We start from the raw sequence: 24,376 nt of genomic DNA on the forward strand, positions 1-24,376 counted from the left end.
TTAAAATAATTTTAGATTAAGGAATTTCGAGGAAGCTACAAAAAGAGTCCACCAAGAGATGAGTCACTCAAAGGCTCAAGTGGGTAAATTATAAATTTGGACATGTGATTAATTGATAAGGGAAAGAAATATAAAAGTGTGAGAAATTAGGGGGAATGGATGGCGCGTAGGTGTGAGACGTTGACTTGAAATGAGAAGGGACGCCGAGTTTGAAATTTAAAATCGGTCGCCGGTTTCGGCAAGAAGATTCCTAACAACAACAACGCAAAGGCAGAGGCAAAGGCGCGTCCTGTAAATTTGGCTTGGCTCGGCTTGCTTGGCTTCACTCGTCTACAAAGACCACACCTGTAAATGCATGGAAATTGGAATGGCCTCCATCAAATTGGGCCCCATTTCCCTCTTTATTTTTTTTATTTTTTAAATTTATATTATTTTGTGGTGTTGGCTTAATTAATTAGGTGCTGAGTTCCATTCCCATCCAACTGTATGTTTTTTTTTTGGGGTCAAATCCAACTGTATGTATTCTCTACTGTTTTGACTCAATTCAAATAAAGCGATATAAATGTGTTTCATATCAAAAAGTTTATTTAGTTTTTTTTTTTTTTTATAGAGAAAGCGATCTTTTTTAGATGGGACAATATATTCGTCAAATAATATTATAAAACTCATAATAAATTTAGAAAAATAGTCTCATGATATCAAACTATTTTTTCTTATGATTTTTTTTTTCTGTGGTTTGTAGATTTGCGCAATCTCAGAATATGCATGTGTGAGAAAATTTCTCTTTTTTCTTCCTAATTTTGACAACAACAAAAAGTTATGAAGGCAATTTTTCCTTTATTTAAAATACGTTTAGTGATATTTATATTTCTATTGTTGAGAGAAGTCCAAAATTTGAATTTCATGTCCCATGTGAATCATTTTAGGTGATTTTGGGAAGAAACATCTCCTATGTACTTCTCAATAAAATAAAGTAAAACCACTTAGGGCCAGTTTGGCATTGCTATGCTGTAAAAATAATCGTTGTGAGAGAAAGCAGTTTAGCGTTTGGTAAACTTTTTGTTAAAAGTGTTGTTGGTATTGATTCCCGCATAATCAGAAAATGATTGCCGCATAATCATTAAGCCCAGCACCTCTTCGAAACTAATTCCTGCATAATCAGAAAATGAAAGCACCTCATTAGTTGCTTTCCCTTATTTGAGAAACGTGTGGGTTTTATTGGACTTTAGAGTAAAGCTTCAAGCTTGCCATCCTCAGGGGTTGTGTTTTAGGTTTAATTATATAAACCATTTTAGCATATTCTATGGCCATTGTATTCCTGACTAACTCTTGATTTAATGGTACTTTTTTTCCAATATTAGAAGAGAATTCAAATTCGAATTCCTCATTTTGCATGAGCTAAACCCCAAAAAAAAAAAAAATACAAACAAACTATTGATGTTGTGGCAAAACCTATTTTGACAACTTAATATAGTTCGAAATTTTTGTAACTTTTTTTATCAACATATTCTAGGCATAAATGATTGAATAGGTGGGTGGAAATGGTGAAGTAAACCAAAAATATTAGGGTTTAAAGATAACCAAAAGAGCAAAACTTTTAAGTTTTCCTAAAGGGTCGTTTTTATGTAAGTGCATTAGTCTTCCCCTTGTGACCGTTTTTATGTAAGTGTATTAGTCTTCCCCTTGTGACCTTGTTTCCTGCCTAATTGAGTTAGGCTTCAAATGATTATAAATCTCACAATGAAAACCAAGTTGCCCATCTTCATACCTGTTAATGCCTACTGCTATAAGGAAAAACAACTAATGAGATGCTTTCATTTTCTGATTATGGAGGAATCAGTTTCGAAGAGGCGCTGAGTTTAATGATTATGTGACAATCATTTTCTGATTATACGGCAATCAATACCAACAACACTTTTAAAAAAAAGTTTACCAAACGCCAAACTGTTTTATCTCACAGTTGATTTTTCTCACAACAAACTAGCCCTTAAAGTGATTCTCCATAAAAATGATTATTGGCATATTTACAATCACTTCCCGACGAGCCTTAAGAAAAAGATAATTATATCTCATTCTAATGCTGTTGTTTATTTACGAAAATTAACTTATACAAAATATAAGATATATATGTGATTCCAAGTTTATTTAGAGTGAGATAATATATTAATGGTTATGAGTGGATTGATTTGGGATACCATTTTGTGGATTGATTTGGGATACCATTTTGTATGTTATCAGTTATAACACAAGTTTAGAGACTAACAAGGTTGTCAAGGATCTAATTATTGGTCCAAACGTTGACATCACACGTGTAAGTGAGAAAAAATGTGATAACTGTATTGAGCCGACTTAGAGCGTATACAGTCATATAGAGATCCAATTAGTAACCAAGTCTTGTGGGATATGAGTATGACGCTGATATAGCGTTCATAGGTGTGACAATATATAAGTTTTTAAAAAAATCGTATTTGCTTATTATGGGCAAGGAAGCTAGGAAGATTACAATATAGTTCGTTGGGTAGTATGGTAAATTAATAATAATAATCTTGACAGAAAAGTGATTATGAATTTAACCAAATTTTATTTATTTATTTATTTAAATGTAATTATGAATGCATGTTCCGCGGTACGCTCCCCTTCTTTAAGAGGCAAATAATAGAAGGGCTGATTTTTTATTTATTTTTAAATGAAAAATAAGAACTGAAATTAATGAAGAGGTACAACAGGAGTTTTGGTAAAGAAAGATTAATGAAAAAAACGTACTATAAAGTTTTTTATTTTATTTTTTAGACTAAGAGTTTGGTAACACATCAATCAAGAAAAATTATTTTGTGTCTGTCTCTTGTTGGCTTCCGTCCACAAAAATCATGGCGCATAGTTTTCGATCTGTTCGGTTTGCATGCGTGAAAAGTGTGAATTACAACTTCTGTATGGCAAAGGGCTTTTATTTTACTTCCAGGCAAATTCGGTAGGTCAAGCCCTCCATAATGCTATTCAAAGAAAAGATAGGAACCCATGAATGCCTCACTGTTTTAATATGTGCATCCAAAATAAGCTTAAGCAATTAAGTGAAGATGTTAGGTACTAGCTCACAGCTCAATATTTTGAAATTTGATAGTCAGCGTAAAGATTATGCTACGGTCAGTCGTTCATGCATGTGTGAGAAATTTCTAGTCGTTGATGCATGTGAGACGAACAATACATGAATAGTCGGATTTCGCCCGCACAACTCACCTAGCAAAATTCATGCTGTCTCAAAACTTCTTAGTTCTTTTCGTTCCTTTCACATCCAAATATTTATGCAAGTATAAATTAACCATAATATGAATAAATAGCATTTTGTGTAAATAAATCCATGATTCAAAGTAGTTTAAGAAAGATAGGGGAGCGTCTTGTCGGATTGGTCCTCAAATGCAAAAGGTTCAAACCCCAAAAAGCTTACAAAGCAATGTTTATGTGGTTTCTCAAACCTTTCCCAGTGCCAGCCTTTTTTTTATAACAGCATTATGCTACTTTGAGTTGAGTCACTCTCGCACCACTTTTCCAAAGAAAAGAGGCAAACTTCTTTGTTGGAAGAATTTTTTTTGCTTTCTCATCGCAGTCTCGGGGAAAAGCCAAAAAGCAAATAATATTCTCTTGACAAAGAGAAAACTCATTATGTGATTTTACTAATTTAATTTTGCTTAAAGTATTAACGATATGACACGTGCGACAACACTTTTATGAGACATAACATTATTTGTTGAGGATAACAAAACAATGTTATTCCCGTTATAGCTAAGTTTTTCACTTCAACAGGGTCCAAATCTTTGACTTGGTTTTTGGGTATGAGTTTTGTGTGGAAAACTCTAGAGGGCTAAAGCTCATGTGTTGGGCCCAGTTTATCATAAACCCAATTTGTATGTTCCTCTTTATTACAATAGAAGAAAGCCAAATTTAGGTTTTTGGGTTTTCTCTCAATTTGGTATTGGGTGGGGCTTAAGTTGTTGGAACTGTGAACATTAAAAAATCATAACGTAAAATGGAAGAAAATCCAAGGCCCAACTTAAACCCAAGGAGTTGCTGCTAGGTATGGGTTCTGTTCTCTTCCTCATTCAAGATTCAATCACCCTACACTCGGCAGCTTATCAATGCACGACATAACTGAGGAAGTAGGCAGAACAGAAAACCCAGAAGAGATAATGTAGTTAAAGTTCTTCCACGTGCTCGGGCCATTAGCTTCAAACTGAAGACTTTCAGAAGCAGTGAAAGAGACTCTCAGAGGCATTTTCACGAACAGGTGGTGGGCTTAACAGAAGACCTTCCTCATTGATCTCCTTGTTCTAAATATAGGAAAAATACCCAATTGCCATTTTGCTGACACATGGAGAGAGTCAGAGACCTTTCCTACCCAAAGGGTTTTCCTCAATTTGGCATCCAATACCAAACTTTCTTATGTCAAATCTCTCTTGCTTATTTTTTCCATCAAGAAACTGTCTCTGAGATTTTCTCTGCAAAGATGTGGACAGCTTCATTTTGTAAATTTTAAATGATTTTAACTAGACAATAACCCTCCGTTTGGATGAGGGAAAATAACGCGGAATTTAGCTAAAAGTCGGGAATTTAAGATGAGAAATTGACAATTCCCTTGTTTGGCAATTTAAGCGCGGAATTTATTAAATGACGCGCGGAAAAAATCATGAAAATTGAGGCATCAAATTCCCGAGTTTAATTTCCACCAAAATAGGCGTCATTTGACAATTTCCACAGTGCGGGAATTCATATTTTCCGTTGTGCCAAAATTTAAATAATAAAAAAAAGGCCAAAAATTTCATGAAAAAAAAAAATTAGATATTTATAAAAATACCCAATCCTAGACATGTATTTATAAAAATACCCAATCCTAGACATGTATTTATAAAAATACCCAAGCACTATTTAAACATAGAAACATACCCAAAATGGGTTTTGGGTATGTGTGTAATGATGGGTTTTGGGTATGTTTATAAATGGGTTTTGAGTGTGTGTGATGATGAGTTTTGGGTATGTTTATAAAGTGTTTTGGGTGTTGGGTATTTTTATAATTTCAGCCCTCATTTTGGGTATTTTAGTGAAACTCCCAAAAAAAAAAAAAAAAAAAAAGGCGCCAAACTTAAAAACAGCGCCAAGTTTGGAGGCCTTGTCGCTCTATAAAACCTATGAAACCCTGAATAACAGATTGCCTTGTCGCTTTATAAAAAAAGCTGCGAGCCAGAGAAGTAAGAAAAAAACTGTGAGTCTCTGTTCTTCCTGTCTCTGATCTTCTGCTTTCTCCGACTCTGTATGCGTCTCTGTTCTTTCAGGTTCATGCATATCCATATACTAAACAACTCTATATATGTATTTATTTGTTATAGAAGAGAAAGGGTTCTGCTTTTTGGGTTCAATTCTATGTAGTTGTTGTTTTGCGTCACTGTATGCGTCACTGTAGTTGTTTTGTGCTTTTTGGGGTCAATTCTATATATGTATACTAAACAACTCTGTATGCGTCACTGTAGTTGAGCCTGAAGGAGAAGAGGCTTGCAAGGGAAAGTCAAGGAAAAGGAAAGACAAACAAGGAGTTGAGCCTGAAGGAGAAGACAAAAACTATTTTCGGTGGAATATAGCTATGGAACGTGAATTAGTTGATATACTTCGGGAGGAGCGCAGCTTAGGTCACAAAGGAGATGGTGGATGGAAGGCAGTTGCTTACAATACTGCTGCAAATATATTAGCTGCACAATTTAATCTCCAGATAAGTGCTGATAATATTCGAAATCGTGTTAAGTCATGGAAAAAGTTCTATGGAGTAGTGAGTGATATATTAAGTCAAAGTGGATTCAGTTGGGATTCAACAAAAAAGATGATAAGCATAGATAAAGATCATGTTTGGGAAGAATACGTGAAGGTAAATATATTAATTAAAAGTTTTTTTTTTAATCATGTGCTCTGTTTTTTTTCTGTTGTTAAAGAGTACTTATAAGATTCTTATTTGACTTTGATTATTTGTTTGGTAGTCTCATGACGATGCTAGAGCTTTTCGATTTAAAGTTATAGAAAATTGGGATGATATAGTAGATTTGTGTGGCAAAGATAGAGCCATTGGAGAGGGCGCTGAAACAGGTGCAGATGCAACTGAGGTTATGACTCCTACTGATGAAGTTGATCATGTTGATTTGGATGGTGATACACAAGATTTAGAAGATATTCATGTTATTGATGATATTTCACCAACCTCAACAAATGGTCAAAAGAGAAGAAATCATGCATCAAATTCTTCTGATATTCTTCCTACAAAGAAAAGAGGTGCTGTCAAAGATGTTATTGCTGATTCGATTGCTAGAATGGCTTTATCATTTGAAGAGTTTATCCGTGCTGATACTAAGAACCTTGATCCAGCAGAGGTATATGCTGAAGTACAAGCAGTACCAAGTCTTAGTGAAAATGAACAACTCAAAGCATGTGCTTGGCTGATAGAAAATGACAAACAATTTCAGATGCTGAAGGCACTCCCAATTAAGAAAAAAAGAGAGTATGTTGCTGATGTTTATTGCACGTGGGGAGTGATTTGGTTTGCTAATATGTTCTATTTGTTTAAGTTGAGTTATTTAGTTCATCAAACGATATGTTATTTTATACTTCGAGGAATACCTTCTATGTCGGTTATCAGTTTTTTTTTCTTTCGAAATATTTAATTTCTATCATTTATAATTTACATGAGATATCCAAACATTGAAATTTTCAATTTCTGTCATTTACGAAATCCGACATGCATAAATCCAAACACTGAAATCTTCAATTGCTAGAAATTGAAATGACGGAAATCTAATTTCCGTCATTTTAGAATTCTATGTAATTGGCAATTCCTTCATCCAAACGGACCATAAGAGTGGTATTTACTATTTACCTTGTTTAATTTTTTTTTACCCCTCCCACTTTAATTTACTATGCAAGCATGTGACAAATACAAGTGGTGGATCACCGATAACACCAACCAGATTTTGTACTTTTTTGACTTTCTTTTGTGACTAAGACCCCTTTCATATGCTACTCAAGGAAATATCACAAATAAAGTTAAATTTCCCGGCAGAAAAGAAAGTTTGGAGTTGTTATTTTATTTTATTTATATTTAAAGAATTTAAATAATGACTAAAGGAGGGGCTCTAATATTCTTCTCTTCATGATATTATCCATTGATTAAAAAGAATTGTATAAACTACTACACATACAATGATGGTTTTGCGTACGTAAGAGTTTGAATTAGGGATGGAGGCCCAATATGACTTGAAGGCCTTTATAGGAAAAGTAAGAAATCAGGAAATTTAGGTATATAAGAATTAAGGAATTAGGTAATATAGGAATATGAGAATTTAGGAATGGGTTTCTGATTTGCGATGGTATTCATTTATGAATTTTAATGTGGAATCCAAATTTTTTAGATTTATTATGTGTTAGTAAATATTTGTTTTTTTTTTTTCTTAAAATGAGTACTGGAATGATTCTAATTTATCATAAATAAAAGATTATGTGGGTTCCACATTAAAATATATACTCAAAGACTTGAAAAAACATACAATAATTGATTTGGGGAGTAGTTGATCTCATACCTATTCAATCTCTCCAGCATCCCGTACTTTCCTAATTCATAGCTTCCCGCAAGACTACAATTTTTATTATTATTTACGACAGGAAACACACACACATACAAGATTTTCCTTCGATCATGGAAAACTTTTATTACTATACAAGAAAGCCAACTCAAGACTACGATGTTGATTGGTGTATATATATATATTAATCTTATGTTTCTTTTTTAATAAAAAATTATATTTCTCTTAAATCTTTATCTTTTGTGAATAGAAATTTTATCAATTCATTGATACGACAGTTTGATATATATTATTACTTAATTAATTAAATTTCTAAATTAATAGTTGCTTTCACATTTTCTAAATTCATTTGATTTCCTATATACTCGTCTAAATTATATAATTTAATTTGGATACATACAGAAAGAACTTCCTAAACGAAAGCAAAATAAAATCTGATTTACACACATGATTAACTGTAAATTGTGGTCCTTAATTACAAAGTATAATGAAAATACAGGTGAGATCCCCACCTAATTATAACGTTTGCAGGATTTAGTTTTTGGTCAACAATTCCATGCAGTAGGCCACAAGCTGCTTCTTTGGACCCAACACAGCTAAAAGCCCTGCAAGCCTCCAAGCAATTTTGTTTCAGGTATTGTCTAATAAACTTCATGACAAAATGGTTTAATTCGATGACCCAATTGAATGAGCTTATTATTTTTTATTATTTAAAAAACCTATAATTGTATGTGTAAAATTGATAGCATTACACAATAAATACAATAATAAATATACATATTTACTAATATGAGTTTTGTTTTTTTATAGGCTGAGACCGTTTTTTATAAATGTGTTTTGTTTTGCTAATAACACCTTTTGACCCACTATTTATTTCGTTTGTAGACAAATTTAAACACTTTAATTAGAATTTAAATTGGTCACGACTCACGGAAGAAGTTGTGTTCATATTCAACACCTTAGTATTTGTATTTGTTTTTGTTTATATTGTCATCGTTTTTTTTATTTATAAAAAAATAGAATTCAAATTTGGGCAAAATGCAGACATAAAAATGACAGAAAGCAGGCAAAAGGAGGAAATAAATTTTAAAAATGGAAAATCAACCTACTTACCCAAAAGGAAGGGAGAGATTTTTACCCAGAAAATTAGAACTGTGCAGTGAAACTGTACTTGCCCCATTTTTCAACCCACTGCTAATTTTTTTGGGTTCATGGAAGAGGGAGCGAATCTAAGGAGCTGACGTGGCAGTCAGAGATTCTTCCTATTGGAGACGAGAAAAACTAAACAAACATTAATCATTATAATTAATTTTAATTTAGTGAATTTTTTCCTTTAAAACATCAGTCCGTTATCACTTGGTCAATTAGCCCTAATTTTTAGGCACGTTAATTAACTATTTCCAGATATTTCAATAACCCAAAAATAACAAAAGAAGATAAAAATATTCCCATAAATTTATTTATCATTTTTTATTACTTTCTTTCCTGCTTTCTTTCTAACTATCACTGTATTTAATCCGCTGCTTGAACTGCAACAAAACCCTAACAAGGGTTCTTGCAGGAACCAATCGCCGCCCTATTGATCTCAGCCGTCAGTTACCCTTTGTTTCTCTATAACTCTCTTTGATCTTAGACACAACTCCTCAGCTCTCCCACTGATATTGTGTTCTGTATTTTTTTTCTTCTCAAACTTAAATCTTTTTGACTAAGCTCTTGTTTTTGTGCTGTTACATGGAGAACATGCTGGAAAAAAAGTGGTTTCAATAATTTTATGGGACTGAATTCAGGGAAAGATAATAACTTTATGAGCTCTGATTGTTGTTTTGGGGTATATATATTTTAGGTGAGGCATGAAGTGGCTTGGGAGAAATTTTGGGTTTTGATCAGTTTAAAGTTAGCAACTTTGAGGTTGTAAATATGGGCCTTTTAGGTTAAAGTCTTGATTTTGGGATTGTTGTAGGGGTTTAGGGTTAGGTTACTGCTAGTGGGTAGTGATCAATTTGAGTTTTTGGAAGAGGGTTGATTGTAGGTTAGTGTTTTTCGTCGAGAATGTTGTCTGAAATAGGAAGAAGACCAATGCTTGCAGGTAACGAGGGGTCCTTTGGTGACGAATTTGAGAAGGAGATAGGTATGTTACTCAGGGAGCAGCGCAGGCAAGAGGTTGATGATCGTGAAAGCGAGCTGAATATATTTAGAAGTGGATCAGCACCTCCAACTGTGGAGGGTTCTTTGAATGCAGTGGGAGGGTTGTTTGCTGCTGGTGGCGATGCCGGTGGTGGTGGTGGCGGTGGTGCCGCCGCCTTTTCGGATTTTCCTGGAGCTAAAAATGGGTTTGCGTCTGAAGAGGAGCTTAGGTCCGATCCTGCTTATCTCCAATACTATTACTCGAATGTGAATCTGAATCCGCGGCTTCCACCTCCATTGCTGTCAAAGGAGGATTGGAGGTTTGCGCAGAGGATGAAAGGAGGAGGGAGTTCTGTATTGGGTGGAATTGGAGACAGGAGGAAAGTGAATAGGGCTGATGATGCTAGTCAAAGATCGTTGTTTTCGATGCCGCCAGGTTTTAACTCGAGGAAACAAGAGAGCGAGGTTGAGCCGGACAAAGTACGTGGCTCAGCAGAGTGGGGTGTTGATGGACTGATTGGTTTGCCAGGTTTAGGACTTGGTAACAAACAAAAGAGCCTAGCTGAAATCTTTCAGGTGATTTGTTTCTATGGTTGCGTTTGATGTTCGATTTGGTACACGTGTAACTGAAGTTCGTGCTTTCTTAATGTTTGCTTGCATTTGTTGATAACGCTTTGAGTATCACTTAATATTTGTTCCTTGAATTGTCTGTTCTTACATTTATGCTTCCCATTGATATTTGAGAGTGACATAATGTATAGCTTAGGAGAATATTGATTCATGGGATAGAAAATATGAGTATTTGATTCCTGTATTTAGAATGCAAATGTGTGCCTTGCCCTTTTGGCTTGGACCAAATGTCCTCATCCTGAATGCTACCTTTTACGTTTATGTTAACATCTTGATTGTGTACCTACAGCTGGTCCACTCTTTCAGATATTGGATATTGAGGAGGTTTTCTACTTAGGACAATTAGTCAGTCATAATCAAACTCTCGATAGGAACTCACTTTGAGAACTTTGAAAGTCCAATCCATCCTTTAGAAGCTTTTAAAAAACAGGGAAATTTTTAACTGCATCTAATCTTGTTTAGTTTTCCCTTCTTTCTGATGGCTGTAAGTAGCACCAAGTTGTTCAGCTTAACAGTCCTCTTCATGATTGCATTGGTCATCTTGGTTATGGCTGCACGTCTGTAGTCATACTAGCTTGGAGTGCATTTGTTTTCTTTTATTGGTCTGATTCCTGGGATAGGTTGCCAGCCCTCGTAGTTTCTAATACAATCTAATGTTTTGCAACTACCCTTCTTGCCTTACATCTCTCTTCAGCTATAGTTTCCAGGTTATCATGCTATTCTTTAGTTGACCAAAGTAATGCTCCACAGAGCATAGCAGTACCACCAGTATCAGTGAATTTGGATAATCCTCCTTGCTTCTTGCATTTAACTCAAATGAGTGAACTTGATGAGTATGGTTACACCCTTTTTTTTCAATTCTGATTGAATACAAATTGGTTATGCCATCACAGGTACACCGTAATTTTTTTTTTTCTCAGTAGTATGGTTGAATATGATCCGGATAATTTTCAGTCCATACCATACACTTGTTTGGCAACTCAAAATCAGAGTTGTAATTAGCACTGCACAGAAAAGCTCTTATTTAGATACTTTATTCTTAAATTCTAAAGCTATCAAGATAACATCTTTTATGCATTCATAATTTAGATTCCTATATATGTTTAAACCATTTTTTCTTTATATCTTTCTGTATCAAGAGTACCTATAAAGTTTTATAGTTGTATGGTTCCTCATTTTTGGTTCACAACTGTTGTGCTGGTGCACAATCATTAGTTTGATCTGTTTACTATATTTTATTTGCTGACTAGTTAAAATTTTTGTTGTTCAGGATGACTTGGGGCGTGCATCTCCTGTTTCTGGGCTTCCTTCTCGTCCAGCCAGCCGTAATGCATTTGATGAAAATGTAGATGCTGTAGGTTCTGCTGAAGCTGATCCAGCTCATTTGCGCCGTGACGTGATGGCTTCTGATGGTCTCCGATCTAGTGCAAATGGTCAGGGCTCATCTGCAGCCCAAAGTATGGGCCCACCTTCTTCTTACTCGTATGCTGCAGCTCTAGGTGCTTCATTGTCAAGAAGCACCACTCCTGATCCTCAACTTGTTGCTAGGGCTCCTAGTCCTTGTCTTACACCAATTGGAGGAGGAAGAGTTGGTACTTCAGAAAAGAGAGGCATTAGTAGTCCGAGCTCCTTCAATGCTGTCTCATCTGGCATCAATGAGTCTGGAGATCTGGCGGGGGCTTTTTCCAGCATGAACTTGTCTGCAAATGGAGTAATAGATGATGAAAACCATTTGCCATCACAGATCAAACAAGATGTTGATGATCACCAGAATTATCTCTTTGGTTTGCAAGGTGGTGAGAGTCATGCCAGGCAACTTGCATACCTAAAGAAGTCTGAATCTGGGCATATGCATATGCCATCTGTTCCACACTCAGCAAAAGGTTCATACTCGGATTTGGGTAAGAGCAATGGTGGTGGGCCGGATTTTAGTAACTCATCGTCTGATAGGCAAGTTGAACTACAAAAAGCTGCAGTTTCTTCTAATAACTTGTATTTAAAAGGATCCCCCACATCCAATCATAATGGTGGTGGCAGCTTGCATCCTCAGTATCAGCAAGTAGATACTGCAAATTCGTCATTTTCAAACTATGGTCTAAGTGGGTATTCTATGAATCCTGCATTGGCATCCATGGTGGCTAGCCAACTTGGCACTGGTAATCTTCCACCCTTGTTCGAATCAGCTATGGGATCCCCTGGGATGGATTCAAGAGTGCTTGGAGGAGGTATGGCTTCTGGACCAAACCTAGCAGCTGCTGCATCTGAATCACATAATCTTGGTAGATTAGGGAGTCCAATTGCAGGGAGTGGTCTTCAAGCTCCTTTTGTTGATCCTATGTATCTTCAATACTTGAGGACATCTGAGTATGCTGCAGCACAGCTTGCTGCTCTTAATGACCCCTCCGTGGATAGGAACTACTTAGGTAATTCATACATGAATTTACTTGAACTTCAAAAGGCGTATCTTGGAGCCTTGCTTTCACCACAGAAGTCACAGTATGGTGTTCCTTTGGGGGGCAAGTCTGCTGGTTCTAATCATCATGGTTATTATGGGAATCCTGCATTTGGTGTAGGCATGTCTTATCCTGGAAGTCCCATGGCAAGTCCGGTTATTCCTAACTCTCCAGTTGGACCAGGTAGTCCTATGAGGCACAATGAGCTTAATATGTGTTTTCCTTCTGGGATGAGGAATTTGGCTGGGGGTGTCATGGGACCCTGGCACCTTGATGGTGGTGGCTGTAACATAGATGAAAGCTTTGCATCTTCACTCTTAGAAGAGTTTAAGAGCAATAAAGCAAAGTCTTTTGAACTTTCAGAAATTGGTGGACATGTTGTGGAATTCAGGTATCAAATCCTTATAAGTTTTCTTGTCATTCATCTTTATGATTTTATCATAAGTTGGTTATTATAATTTTGCATTTGTATGTGCAGTGCGGATCAGTATGGGAGTCGGTTTATTCAACAAAAACTTGAGACAGCCACTACAGAAGAGAAAAACATGGTTTATCAAGAAATTATGCCTCAAGCGCTTGCTCTAATGACTGATGTGTTTGGTAATTATGTGATTCAAAAGGTAAATGATATTCGCTGGACACATGCTTTAGTTTGATTTCTACTTGTTAGTATATATTACATGGTAACAATTTGTGTTCGTTTTCAGTTTTTTGAGCACGGACTTCAATCTCAGAGAAGGGAATTGGCCAACAAGCTTTTTGGTCATGTACTGACACTTAGCCTTCAAATGTATGGTTGTCGGGTGATCCAGAAGGTACCAATAACTTGTGACTGGATTAACTTTTTCTGCTACTAGGTTGTGCCCTGTATTTCTTTGGAATATGGATATCTTTCGTTCATCTTTCAACATATGATTTGATTATTCAACCATTTGTTCTGGTAGTACTGCGAGAAACAATCCTAGTCTTTTTGGATGCTATAACCATTACTTCCATTATTATGCTTTTGTGCAGCAAGGGAGGCTTAATAATAACTGTATGCCAATGCTAATGACCTGATTTCCTTTTAACTTTAATGCTACTAGACTATAATTCATTTGTTTATCCAAGGATTGCTACAGTTGGTTCTAGCAGTAATATACTTTTATTATGTTCAGGCAATAGAAGTTGTTGATCTGGACCAAAAGATCAAAATGGTTGAAGAACTTGACGGTCATGTTATGCGCTGTGTACGTGATCAGAATGGGAACCATGTCATCCAGAAGTGTATTGAATGTGTTCCTGAAGATGCTATTCATTTTATTGTCTCAACGTTTTTTGATCAAGTTGTGACCCTTTCCACCCATCCATATGGTTGCCGTGTGATACAGGTTGAGATACATCTTTTTCTTTTCGTTCTTTGATTTTGATAACTTCTTCTGAACAAACAATTAATGTGTAATCCATAATAATGTTTGGGTATTTGGCAGAGAGTGCTTGAGCACTGCAATGATATGAATACACAGACTACAGTTATGGACGAGATATTGGGAGCTGTTAGCATGTTGGCACAAGATCAGTATGGCAATTATGTTGTTCAGGTTCATAATCTTTCCTAATTAATGGATTCTTCTGTGCTTAAACACTCACCTTGGTGAACTTTTATATTGGTAACGCTTGTCTTTTTATCAGTCAGCCAATTGACTTACTCCTAAATATCTATCTCTAATGCCTTTCTGCCTTCTGTTCCATTACCATATTCAATGATATATTTGCAACAAAATTTCTGCTCCTATGCCTTTTGTTTTTTGTTTTCACATGTCTGGTGATGCTCCTCTGTTTCTTGGTGTTTATATTCATAGAATGATTAATTACAAAACCTCGAATTTTTTTATTCTTGTTTTTTTTTCCCACTCTTTCTTGAGTTCGAAACTGCAACTCGTATTGTTTGTTTTAACATGTCAACATGTTATTCGTACTTAAGTCACTTATTTCTGTCATGAAGACCACAGGGTTGGAAATTTTTTCGTGGTTTAGCAGTTTTTAGTATTTGAAACATTTAAACCACCTTTTAGATGTTCATTTGTCCAGCTAGCCCAAGAACGTGAAGAGCAATTATTCTAGTACAGTTAGATTGATGTGTTTGAGATTAGACCATGTGCTTGTTTCTTTGATCTTCTGGGTAGGGCAGCAATTGAGCTGAGATAATCTTTGCCTAGCTTGAGCTTGTTTTAATTTTACAGAAGCTCAAGATTTCAGTTTAGCTTAAAAACTACTTTTTATTGAATTCGAGCTGAGCTAGAATTTTATTCATGCTCAAAGGATATTGCACGTGCTTGCTTATCATGGATATTGATTATTAAGTTTTCTTAATGGAAAACCTAAACAATCCCCTTGGCTAGGTCAAGCTTTGAGCTGCTTGCGGACTACTTGGCTCACTTGCAAGCCTAGTTCTAGGGCTCTTATCACTTTTTTTATTGCTATATATTTCAGTTTTTCATGAAAACACGAGAATACTTTCTTTTTGTGCTGTGTTATTACTTCTCAACCGAGTTTTTCATTATTGAAAAGAAAAGAACTGGGGTTTTCATCCAGTTTTGATTTATATGTACATGTAGACTTTTAATTATTCTTTGGTCATCTGCTTGCCGTATTTTTTAAACAGCATGTCCTCGAGCATGGAAAACCTCATGAGCGTTCTGCTATCATAAAAGAATTAGCTGGGAAGATAGTCCAAATGAGTCAACAGAAGTTTGCCTCCAATGTAGTTGAGAAGTGTTTAACTTTTGGCGGTCCTGCTGAACGTGAATTACTAGTGAATGAGATGCTTGGCACTACCGATGAAAACGAGCCTCTTCAGGTTTGTCATATCTCTATGTGCTTATTACACACTTTAATTTATTGGAAATAAAGTCATGGACTCATTGTTTTTCTGATAAGTGTAATCATAACAAGCAGGCATATGTAGAGGCATTGTTTTTGGTGGAACATGATTATTTTTTTGGTCTGAGGGTGGGATTTTTTTGGTGGGACAGGATACATGTTTTACATTTGTATACGTTATCATCCTAGGGATCCCTTGGTATGGATTAGACCTTTTGTGCTTCATAACCAATGTGTATTAGCACTTCCTTTGGTTCCATCAAATGGATTGGAAGCAATTTTAGATTATGTTCTTGACATTTGTATATCAGCCGTTGCACGCAGGTGTTGCAATAAGGACCCAAGTTAAGAGCTTGGATTATAGCCCTTAAATGATGAAAATTAGTGATCATTTTGTGGGGATTACAGTGACCTATGTTTCTTCATTCTTACCTATTGTTTTTGTGGATATTGCGGCTTCAGATGTTTTGAAATCCTTATGCATGAATATATGTGATATCATTATTCTTTCCGCATGTCTTATATATGTATTCTCCCATCCTCAACATATTGTCCACTTATTTAGTTTGACTGAGTGCTTGTACATACAGGCAATGATGAAGGATCAATTTGCGAACTATGTTGTACAAAAAGTGTTGGAGACTTGTGATGACCAACAACGTGAACTGATTCTTTCGCGAATTAAAGTTCATTTGAATGCATTGAAGAAATACACTTATGGGAAGCATATTGTTGCTCGTGTAGAAAAACTTGTTGCTGCCGGGGGTACTCATTCTTCTTTTTGCCTTCTCATTTTTATACATCTATGTCTGTAAACTGCATATGCTCATGACTTACACACACACACACACACACATATTAATGAGTATTGCTGTATGACTGAATGTACAAATATCTGTATGTATCTTTGGATGCCAATTTTTTAATTTATAATTGGGGTGATTTTCCTGGCTTTTATGCTTGGTACGAGATCATGCTTCGTTTATCTGGCATGCAAGCCATTGAGTGTTATTCCTGGCTTTTGTTTTTCTTTTGTTTTACTCTTTGCCTTTTACAGAAGTACAAGTTTCAGCCCTATAACACATTTTGCTATATGAATGTGCGACCAAACTTAACAAACTGAAAGGACCGCTTTATCATTCTGTGGTTGCATTCATCTATGTCCTTGATTTTTCCTGATTGTTTGTTTACCTTAGTAAAGACACATCTCCCTGCAATATGTAGTACATTATCTTAATACATAGTACATAGTTATAGTTAATTAACTTCCAAAATAGCATATATGGCATGATTCATTCTTTAGAGATACCTTTCTTACTGGGTACTTTGATGCGTGCAGAAAGGAGAATTGCTGCTCAGTCATCGCACCCTGCTTAGGTGGTGTAGGAAAGAAAGTTGTTTGTACAGCTAACTGAGGCTAGTGTGTGTTTCCCTCTCTTTGTCGTCGTCTTTCTCCCTCGTATCTATATCTATGACTGGCACTGCCTATCTTTGAAAGAAGGGTATGAGGCAGATTGAAAATAAAGTTGTTGCTTGTACTGGAAAACTGTACATTGTGTAGTTTAAAGTTTATACATAGAGTCGAGCTAGCTGAGGTTCAGATGTTGAACACACCTGATGCCCCTGCAGAGGAGATAAATGACTATACAAGTTTTTTAAGGGTGTAAAAATGATTAATGGTGAGGTAGTTTATATGTCGACGTGACTGTACAAATGTTGCCATGTGGAGAGCTGTTCATGATTAGGCGAGGCCGCAGTTTTTTTAAATGTATGGTAATGACTTTGTTTTTTCTGAGTCACATAAAGTACAGTTTTCTATGGAAGTATATTGTTCAAGGCTATATATCTAATGTATTTATTGCTGATTTCTCTGCATCACAAGCTCCTTAACCCTTTATCTGGGTAGTGAATTTTTATCTATCCCTCCCGTAAATGGAAAGCAGCTCCAAAAACTCAAAAGCTATAATTTTGGTTCATTTTGACAACTGCCAATTTTTGAAACATTAACTCCCAAGTTGAAATGTTCAACTTCTGGGAAGATTTTATGTCTTTGTAAAAATGTGAGAAAAGGACGGATGTGGGAGGGAGGAGGGATCTCTGTTGTCTTTATATTATGCTTAAAAATGATTATAAAACTTGTGAAAACGACGGTGTCTGTTCTGATAATATTTTGTCAGCATGTACCAAAGCGTGAAGCCAGTTGTGCTGCTTTCATATACTCTCATAGACACTTTAGAGCCAGTTATTGTAGCCCAAGCCCTAAACCCTAAAACCTTGATGTCTAAAGTTTATACATCAAGTTTGCTTTACTAAACGAGGGTTCGACCCCTAAACCTATGCTTTGCGGCTCTCAACCGAACGCTGGAATGGCCTCATAAACTAACCTTTACATGTTTCCACATCAATAAATTACAAGATCAATGAATCCTCTCCTCCCACCCTCTGTTCGCCTCCTCGTCCTCCCATGTGCTCCATTCCGTCAACCTCCAAGAGCCCGACAAGTCCCTCATCCTCCGCTGGCACCATGGCGACCCCCTCCTCCCTAGAAAGGCCACCGCCATCGCATGTGTGGATGACATGTCGCACGTTCTCACCATTGATTTGACCACCCACGAGCAGTCAACCCTCCCATTCCAAAAATTGAAAAACCGGAATCGTGGTTAGATTATGATTAATAAATTACAAAATCGAATCTTACCGATTGATACAATGGGGCTAAATGATATATGGAGTTGCCATTGTATTGTGTGATTGTCAACCGTTGATAAATATAATAGAGTTTGCATGCATCTACGGTACAGTTGGCAGTGACTAATAAGTATTGGTAGAATTTTGTATCCATCTAACACATACATAACATTTCCTCATGCATCAGATTAAGAGACAGGCTTTAGGCTTTAGGGTAGAACTCACTATTTACAGCATCTAATTAAAGGTTGATAAAAAATGAAACCATTCAAGGTCTGCTGCCAATAAATTTAAAATCTACATGCATCGAGTTCAAGGGAATGTGCCTCTTTGATCATCACTCATGCTATTTCCAAGTGGAAGACAGTCACCAACAAACCACTGAACACTTCATAAATTACATTTTATAAGACTTACTTACCCAAAAAAAAATAAAATCAAAAGAGCAATTGCATTTCAGTCATCATCATCATCATCATCAATAGTAATCTTTTGCCCAAATCCTTTAGGCCCAGCCCTTGCTCTCACCCTCCTCTTCTTTCCACTCTTCTTCTTGTTAGTTGCCTCATCTTTCTCAAGCTTCTCTCTCTCCCTCTTCTGCAGAAAATCTGTCACACCTAGGTAGATAACCTGAATCCAATACAACCCAAATTTAGCAAAACCTACTTCCCAATACCATAAATTTAGTAACTTAAACAAATTGGAATTCAAAAAGGAACATGGGTTCTTGAGTTTACCCCAATGGTGAGAACAGATAGACCAACAAAGGCAATGAAAAGAAGAACAGAGATGGTGATAGAAACACCATCCTCATCACCAGTGGGCACTATCTGCTGGGAAGTCTCAAGTGGGATGGCTTCTGCAGGCACAGCTTCACCAGAGGTTGCATAGATTTGCCAAATTGGGGTGCTTCTTTGGGTGAAATTATCATGTGGGTTGTGGAAAATTATGCTCTTTTTGGTTGGTGAAGCAAAAGGCAAACATGGTTTCTGGGTTCTTAGAAATTGACAATGGCTTGGCTTGAGAAAATGGGAAAAAGTTGGTGGGGATAGAGATATGGATGTGGTAGCCATGCCCATTTGCTACCACTTCTCTCTGCTGCTGTGGCAAAAACAGCCTCAGTAAATGAGGGGGATGAGGGGAAACTCTATGGTACTAATCCATCACACCATAGTAATGTGTTTGGAAATTTCTATTGGGATGGTGCTTGAAAGCAAACGCCTAAATGCTCCCTTTTGACCCAAAAAGAAAAAGACCTAAATGCTCTCTGGCCCATGGGTGGGCTTTTGGACTAGAAATGGTTAGACAGGAAATATGCTATATCAGGATAGGCATAAAGCCCATTAGGCCTAGAACAATGTCAAAACTCCCCTATGCCTAATAAACACCACAAGCCTAACCCAACCTTTGTAAAATAATAGTGATTTTTTTTCTCTTATTCTTATTCAACAACTTTCATTCATGAGACTTGAATTTGGGCCATTCTTATCAATGAAGTGTTTATTGGATTGACTTAGACATTTGGTGTGTTTCTAAGTGGTCTTGGATTAAAACCCCCATGGTATCGTGTGTGAGTTTCCCCCTCCCCCTTCCCCGCCTATAGTAGAAAAAAGAAAAAAAAAAACTTAGGCCATTCTTTGATAGTTCATTAGGAGGTGCAACATGAGTCACCTTCAGAATGACATTTCCTTACTCAACCAAAACTTTGAATATGTATGAGTGCTTGAGGTTAGATTGACAAATTAGTATTGGATCAAATTCTGGTTAAGTTCAAATTAGGACTTCAATTGGTAAAATTTTATTCAAAGTCGCTCAAATTTCTCATTTTAAACCTACATAAAAGATATTATTGACATTCCAAAAAAATCATAACATGTTCTTTTAAAAACACATACGATCAAATTCAAGTTAGGTTTTTGAGGACCTTCTGTAAGTACTTGGTTTTTCGCCGGGCCTTGAATTCTTGTGCCATCATCACCATCAACCTCGACCAAGAAAATAAAAAATCACCATCACCCTCACAAAAAGTACAGATATTCCACATAAAATAAAAGATTACATCCAGCTGTTCACCAACATCTCTCTTTTCCCATTGGTCCACCTACCTTTCAACCATACCATATAAAATGCTCCACACCTCAATTAAAAAGATACAAAAAGACCCTAAATGCAAAAGTCGGTTCTTTAATAATTTAATCGATTCATACTTTAATTACTAAAACACCCTTAAAAAGCGCAAGCACTTTGCCAACTTGGCACTTCCACCAAAAGACTCTTTCAGAAGCCTCCAACCGTGACGTCTATTCTGGTAATTTCCAATTGGGATAAAACCACACCAAAACTCGAACACGAGTGCACAATCTGCGCACGTGTTTAAACGGTGCAGCGAGTAAGCTGCGAAATCTGAGGGAGCAAGTGGGGAAGTAAACCCAAAGGATGAGATATTTGGAAGATCAAAAATATCTGGCTAAAGTCGTCCACGTCGGCACAAGATGGAATCAGATATTGCACTTTTACCATCAAAAAAGCGCAAAAATAAAGAAAAAAAGAAATTTTCTTTTCTTTTTTATAATTTTCCCTCGTTTTCTCACTTCCCAAACACCCCTCCGAGTCTCCCGAATTATATATCTGCTTCTTCTTCTCAATAGTCTTCGTTTCTTTCCTGATTTTTCTCCCAATCCGATCCGATCCCGACACGAACAATTCGACCTCGCTGATGACAAGAACCTAAAAAAAGCAACCCAAAAAAGAAAAGAAAAAAAAAAAGAAAAAAAAGAAGAAGATAGAGAGAGAGCTTGAGCTGTTGTTGCAATGGGTGAAGAGGTGAGGATGAGCGAGTACGAAGGCGGTGGCAGTGGCGGCGACGACGAGACGCGAGTTTTCGAGTGGGAGGCGGGGCTGCCGAGCGCCGACGATCTCACGCCGTTATCTCAGCCGTTGATCCCAATCGAGCTCGCTTCGGCCTTCAGCATCTCGCCGGAGCCGTGCCGTACAGCCGTCGACGTCAACCGCGCGTCGCAGAAGACGGTATCGACGCTCCGCGGCGCCGCTCACTCTCAGGGCTTCTCTTCGAACTACAAGTCGTTTGACGAGAACCGCAGCGACGACGTCGAGCCGATGGTCGTCGAGGTCGACGAGAACGACCGGTACGGCAACGCCGGATCCGATTCGAGAAAGTCGCGGAAGATTGATTGTACGGAGGAGGCCGATTCGGCGCTGAGGACCGAGAATTTCTCGGCCGACGACACGTCGGCGCGGACGCTGAAGCGGCCGAGGCTCGTGTGGACCCCGCAGCTGCACAAGCGGTTCGTGGACGTGGTGGCCCACCTGGGGATCAAGAACGCGGTGCCCAAAACGATTATGCAGCTGATGAACGTTGAAGGCTTGACCCGAGAAAATGTGGCGAGCCACTTGCAGAAGTATCGGCTCTACTTGAAGAGGATGCAGGGGTTATCGGGCGACGTCGGGCCGTCGTCTTCGGACCAGCTTTTCGCGTCGACGCCGGTGCCGCAGAGCTTGCAGCAAGAGTCGGGTGGCGGGTCGGGTCAGGCGGGTCAGAGCCACGGGCATGGAAATGGGCAGTTTTCGTTTTCTATGCCTTACCCGCCTACCATGATGTCCATGCCGGTTCTCGGGTTGACCCACGGGCACGGGCACATGGGCATGCCGGGTGGTGGGTACCATGGGTTCGAGTCGCACCATTACAACATGGGTTCGATGGTTTCGTATCCACATGGTGCTCCAAATGACAAATGAGAAATCTTTACACATTAAATTGAGGTGAGTGAGTTTTCTTGACCTTACACTGAATTTAATTTAATTTTTAGCTTTAATTGCGGTTTTATTTTATTGGATTGTTGTTCTGGCTCTGTGCTGGGAAACTAGAATTTGATTTGTATGATTTGCTTAGTTTATTTGACTGGTTGTTGCTTACCATATTATATTGTGGTTCCTTAGTAGAATTTGCTGGCATGTTTATGTACCCAAAGTAACAGGGCATCTTGGAAACTAGTTTTATTCCCTGAAGTTGATTAGTCTTCTTCAGGTACAGAATGGAGACAGTGTGTACCCGTGTGAATTTCCTCTGTGAAGTTCTAATTCTATTTGACACCACTGGTCTTACCATGTAGACTGCACTGTAGTTAAGTTTACTATGGTCTTGCCATGGAGAAATAATGGAACTCTAGCTCTAAAGCTTGCTCTTCTTTATCAAGGCTTTATAGCAGCTTCTGGGGTTTGTTGTAGTTGCTGTTAGTTTGTGTATATGATGCAGTTCTCTATTGATAACTGCTCAAGAATTTCGGATTATTCATCTTATGTTTCTGTGTAGATTCAGAAGTTTCAGCAAGTTGGTTGAAGCTAACTCTTGGAACTCAACCTGTAAGCTTGCTTGATTGGTAATGTTGAACCTGACAGGCATGGGAAGGGTTCTTAGGAATTATGTGGAGACACTTTAGAGGTACCGTATATGGGTTTTGAATGAATCAGCCAATGTAACAAAATCTCCCTCATTAAATGCATGTATTCCCAGTTACCTAACAGCAGGAGGTTCGTTCCTAGTCTACATAGTTGACACTGAGGCATCGAGTACATTCTTAACCTGTTTCTAGTTATTATATTCTTTTTGTATCAATAAGGTATTAAGCCTTTTGTAACCGAGAAAATAAGGTATTGAGCCTTTTCTTTCCAGAATCAATGGAAAAAAGTCGATCTAAATATAGAAATGTCAGTTAGCTGTCCTTCATTGCGATATTGAATGCTTTTATCACCTTGTCACCTCCTATGTCATGTATGGAGATTCCTATATGTTTATGCAAATATGAATGTGGATTTGTTACAACAATAATTTTGCAATTGCTTCCATCAACCTTTTAAGAGTGTTCTCCTTTGTCTGCTGCTCTTCAGAATAATGAAACTGTAATAATTTCTTGTACAGATTTTGGTGAGAACAAGTCCCTTATGTTCTCATTATTATTTGTAAGGTTCCTTTCTGATCTACAAGAGTTATTTGTGCATTGTTTAGTAATGCTAGAGAAAATTTATGGCCATTTTTTGTAACTCGGTGGATGTTGAGGCGATTAAAATTTCAAATTCATCTGTATTCTGTCATCTTTAACTATAAGATTCATCTGTATGGTTTAGCATCTGCATTCTGTCATCTTTAACTATATGATTCATCTCATCTGTTGCTAGTACATAGTATGAGGGGAAGTTTTAAGACGCCTAAAAGCCTAAAGAAGAGCAATGAGGCCCCATATGTATACAAGTTAAGGAAATTCGTCTAACCTTTCCAAAATTTAAGGGGCCTTGTTCGTATACGTCATTAGCAGTTACCACAGTTTTGTCAAGACAAGTTATTGCAGGAGTAGAGGATGACAGGAATGGATGTAGATGATCTAAAGAACTTGGGCAAAGGGTGAAAGACTGAAGAAGCTTTACCTAAGTACTTTTACTAGAAAGCTATGTTCAAACACTTTTAGGTGAAAATGTCTTTTACCTCAGTGGACCATATACATTCTGCTCTACTCTTTTGTTATAATAGTGTTGCGACAGTTTTTTTTAAAATTTACATTTGTTGCATAACGGTGCCTGTAGTTCATTTGGGATACATGGTTTCTTTGTAGCTTCAGGTTAGGATATTTTCCTTGGACTTCAAATTGATGTCATTACATCACTTGCAGATTGTTCAGATGGACTTCATCCGAAAAAGCCGTGTCCTCTCCAACAGGAGTAAAGGCTGAATGGTTGATACCCATTCTTTTTTAAGGTTATGTTGTCAACTAAAATAATTAATACTGTACCTCTCTACAGATTGGAATTGAGCTCTATTTTATTTCATCATGTGAAATTGCTTGCTCTTGATTGAAAGCCTACTTCTTGTATACCGAACAAACTTGAGTGAGAATTAATAACATTCTAGCTTGATGTTATATCCCATAATTTCATTTTCACTGTCATCCGGCTTCACTTTCCTTCTCAATCTCACGGATCTTTTACTATTTGGTTAGATTA

At 37.2% G+C, this 24,376-nt stretch overlaps 4 protein-coding genes across 7 annotated transcripts; 3 read left to right on the forward strand and 1 right to left on the reverse strand.

Moving 5' to 3' along the window:
* Positions 1-5,619: 5,619 nt before the first annotated feature.
* On the forward strand, positions 5,620-8,110 carry LOC148294086 (uncharacterized). The gene is made up of 3 exons (XM_088254722.1): positions 5,620-5,905; positions 6,015-6,568; positions 8,107-8,110. Exons 1-3 carry the CDS (start codon positions 5,627-5,629, stop codon positions 8,108-8,110), a joined length of 837 nt encoding a protein of 278 aa, XP_088110848.1. The 5' UTR covers positions 5,620-5,626.
* Positions 8,111-9,089: 979 nt separating this feature from the next.
* On the forward strand, positions 9,090-17,517 carry LOC110757089 (pumilio homolog 1). Its single transcript, XM_021958624.2, has 9 exons — positions 9,090-10,307; positions 11,632-13,205; positions 13,293-13,434; positions 13,522-13,629; positions 13,972-14,184; positions 14,284-14,394; positions 15,459-15,653; positions 16,267-16,441; positions 17,016-17,517. The coding sequence occupies exons 1-9, from the start codon at positions 9,657-9,659 to the stop codon at positions 17,051-17,053; spliced, it is 3,207 nt and encodes a 1,068-aa protein (XP_021814316.1). The 5' UTR covers positions 9,090-9,656; the 3' UTR covers positions 17,054-17,517.
* Positions 17,518-18,591: 1,074 nt separating this feature from the next.
* On the reverse strand, positions 18,592-19,531 carry LOC110757063 (uncharacterized). Its single transcript, XM_021958586.2, has 2 exons — positions 19,102-19,531; positions 18,592-18,994 (listed from the first exon to the last, which is right to left on the reverse strand). The coding sequence occupies exons 1-2, from the start codon at positions 19,441-19,443 to the stop codon at positions 18,821-18,823; spliced, it is 516 nt and encodes a 171-aa protein (XP_021814278.1). The 5' UTR covers positions 19,444-19,531; the 3' UTR covers positions 18,592-18,820.
* Positions 19,532-20,886: 1,355 nt separating this feature from the next.
* BOA (Homeodomain-like superfamily protein) lies at positions 20,887-24,304 on the forward strand. 4 transcript variants are annotated; one of them, XM_021958606.2, is made up of 2 exons: positions 20,887-22,144; positions 22,701-23,114. In XM_021958606.2, the coding sequence occupies exon 1, from the start codon at positions 21,176-21,178 to the stop codon at positions 22,118-22,120; it is 945 nt and encodes a 314-aa protein (XP_021814298.2). In that variant the 5' UTR covers positions 20,887-21,175; the 3' UTR covers positions 22,121-22,144; positions 22,701-23,114. The 4 variants fall into 4 exon arrangements, with proteins under 4 accessions (XP_021814298.2, XP_088111381.1, XP_021814297.2 ...); XM_088255255.1 differs by lacking the exon at positions 22,701-23,114 and adding an exon at positions 22,410-22,685; XM_021958605.2 differs by lacking the exon at positions 22,701-23,114 and adding an exon at positions 24,046-24,304 and having other exon boundaries at positions 20,888-22,144.
* Positions 24,305-24,376: the final 72 nt, after the last annotated feature.

This window comes from Prunus avium, chromosome 6 (assembly GCF_965620075.1).
Source record: "Prunus avium chromosome 6, drPruAviu1.hap1.1, whole genome shotgun sequence".
NCBI classification, from domain to species: domain Eukaryota; kingdom Viridiplantae; phylum Streptophyta; class Magnoliopsida; order Rosales; family Rosaceae; genus Prunus; species Prunus avium.

What these genes read in the sequence shown, in the direction of transcription:
- LOC148294086 (XM_088254722.1), top strand. Translation starts at nt 5,627, where the DNA reads ATGGAACGTGAATTAGTTGATATACTTCGGGAGGAGCGCAGCTTAGGT. An exon ending in TTTGGGAAGAATACGTGAAG is followed by an intron (nt 5,906 to 6,014) that starts GTAAATATATTA and finishes TTTGTTTGGTAG; the next exon opens with TCTCATGACGATGCTAGAGC.
- LOC110757089 (XM_021958624.2), top strand. Translation starts at nt 9,657, where the DNA reads ATGTTGTCTGAAATAGGAAGAAGACCAATGCTTGCAGGTAACGAGGGG. An exon ending in GTAATTATGTGATTCAAAAG is followed by an intron (nt 13,435 to 13,521) that starts GTAAATGATATT and finishes GTTCGTTTTCAG; the next exon opens with TTTTTTGAGCACGGACTTCA. An exon ending in ATGGCAATTATGTTGTTCAG is followed by an intron (nt 14,395 to 15,458) that starts GTTCATAATCTT and finishes TTTTTTAAACAG; the next exon opens with CATGTCCTCGAGCATGGAAA.
- LOC110757063 (XM_021958586.2), bottom strand. Translation starts at nt 19,443, where the DNA reads ATGGGCATGGCTACCACATCCATATCTCTATCCCCACCAACTTTTTCC. An exon ending in TATCTGTTCTCACCATTGGG is followed by an intron (nt 18,995 to 19,101) that starts GTAAACTCAAGA and finishes TATTGGATTCAG; the next exon opens with GTTATCTACCTAGGTGTGAC.
- BOA (XM_021958606.2), top strand. Translation starts at nt 21,176, where the DNA reads ATGGGTGAAGAGGTGAGGATGAGCGAGTACGAAGGCGGTGGCAGTGGC.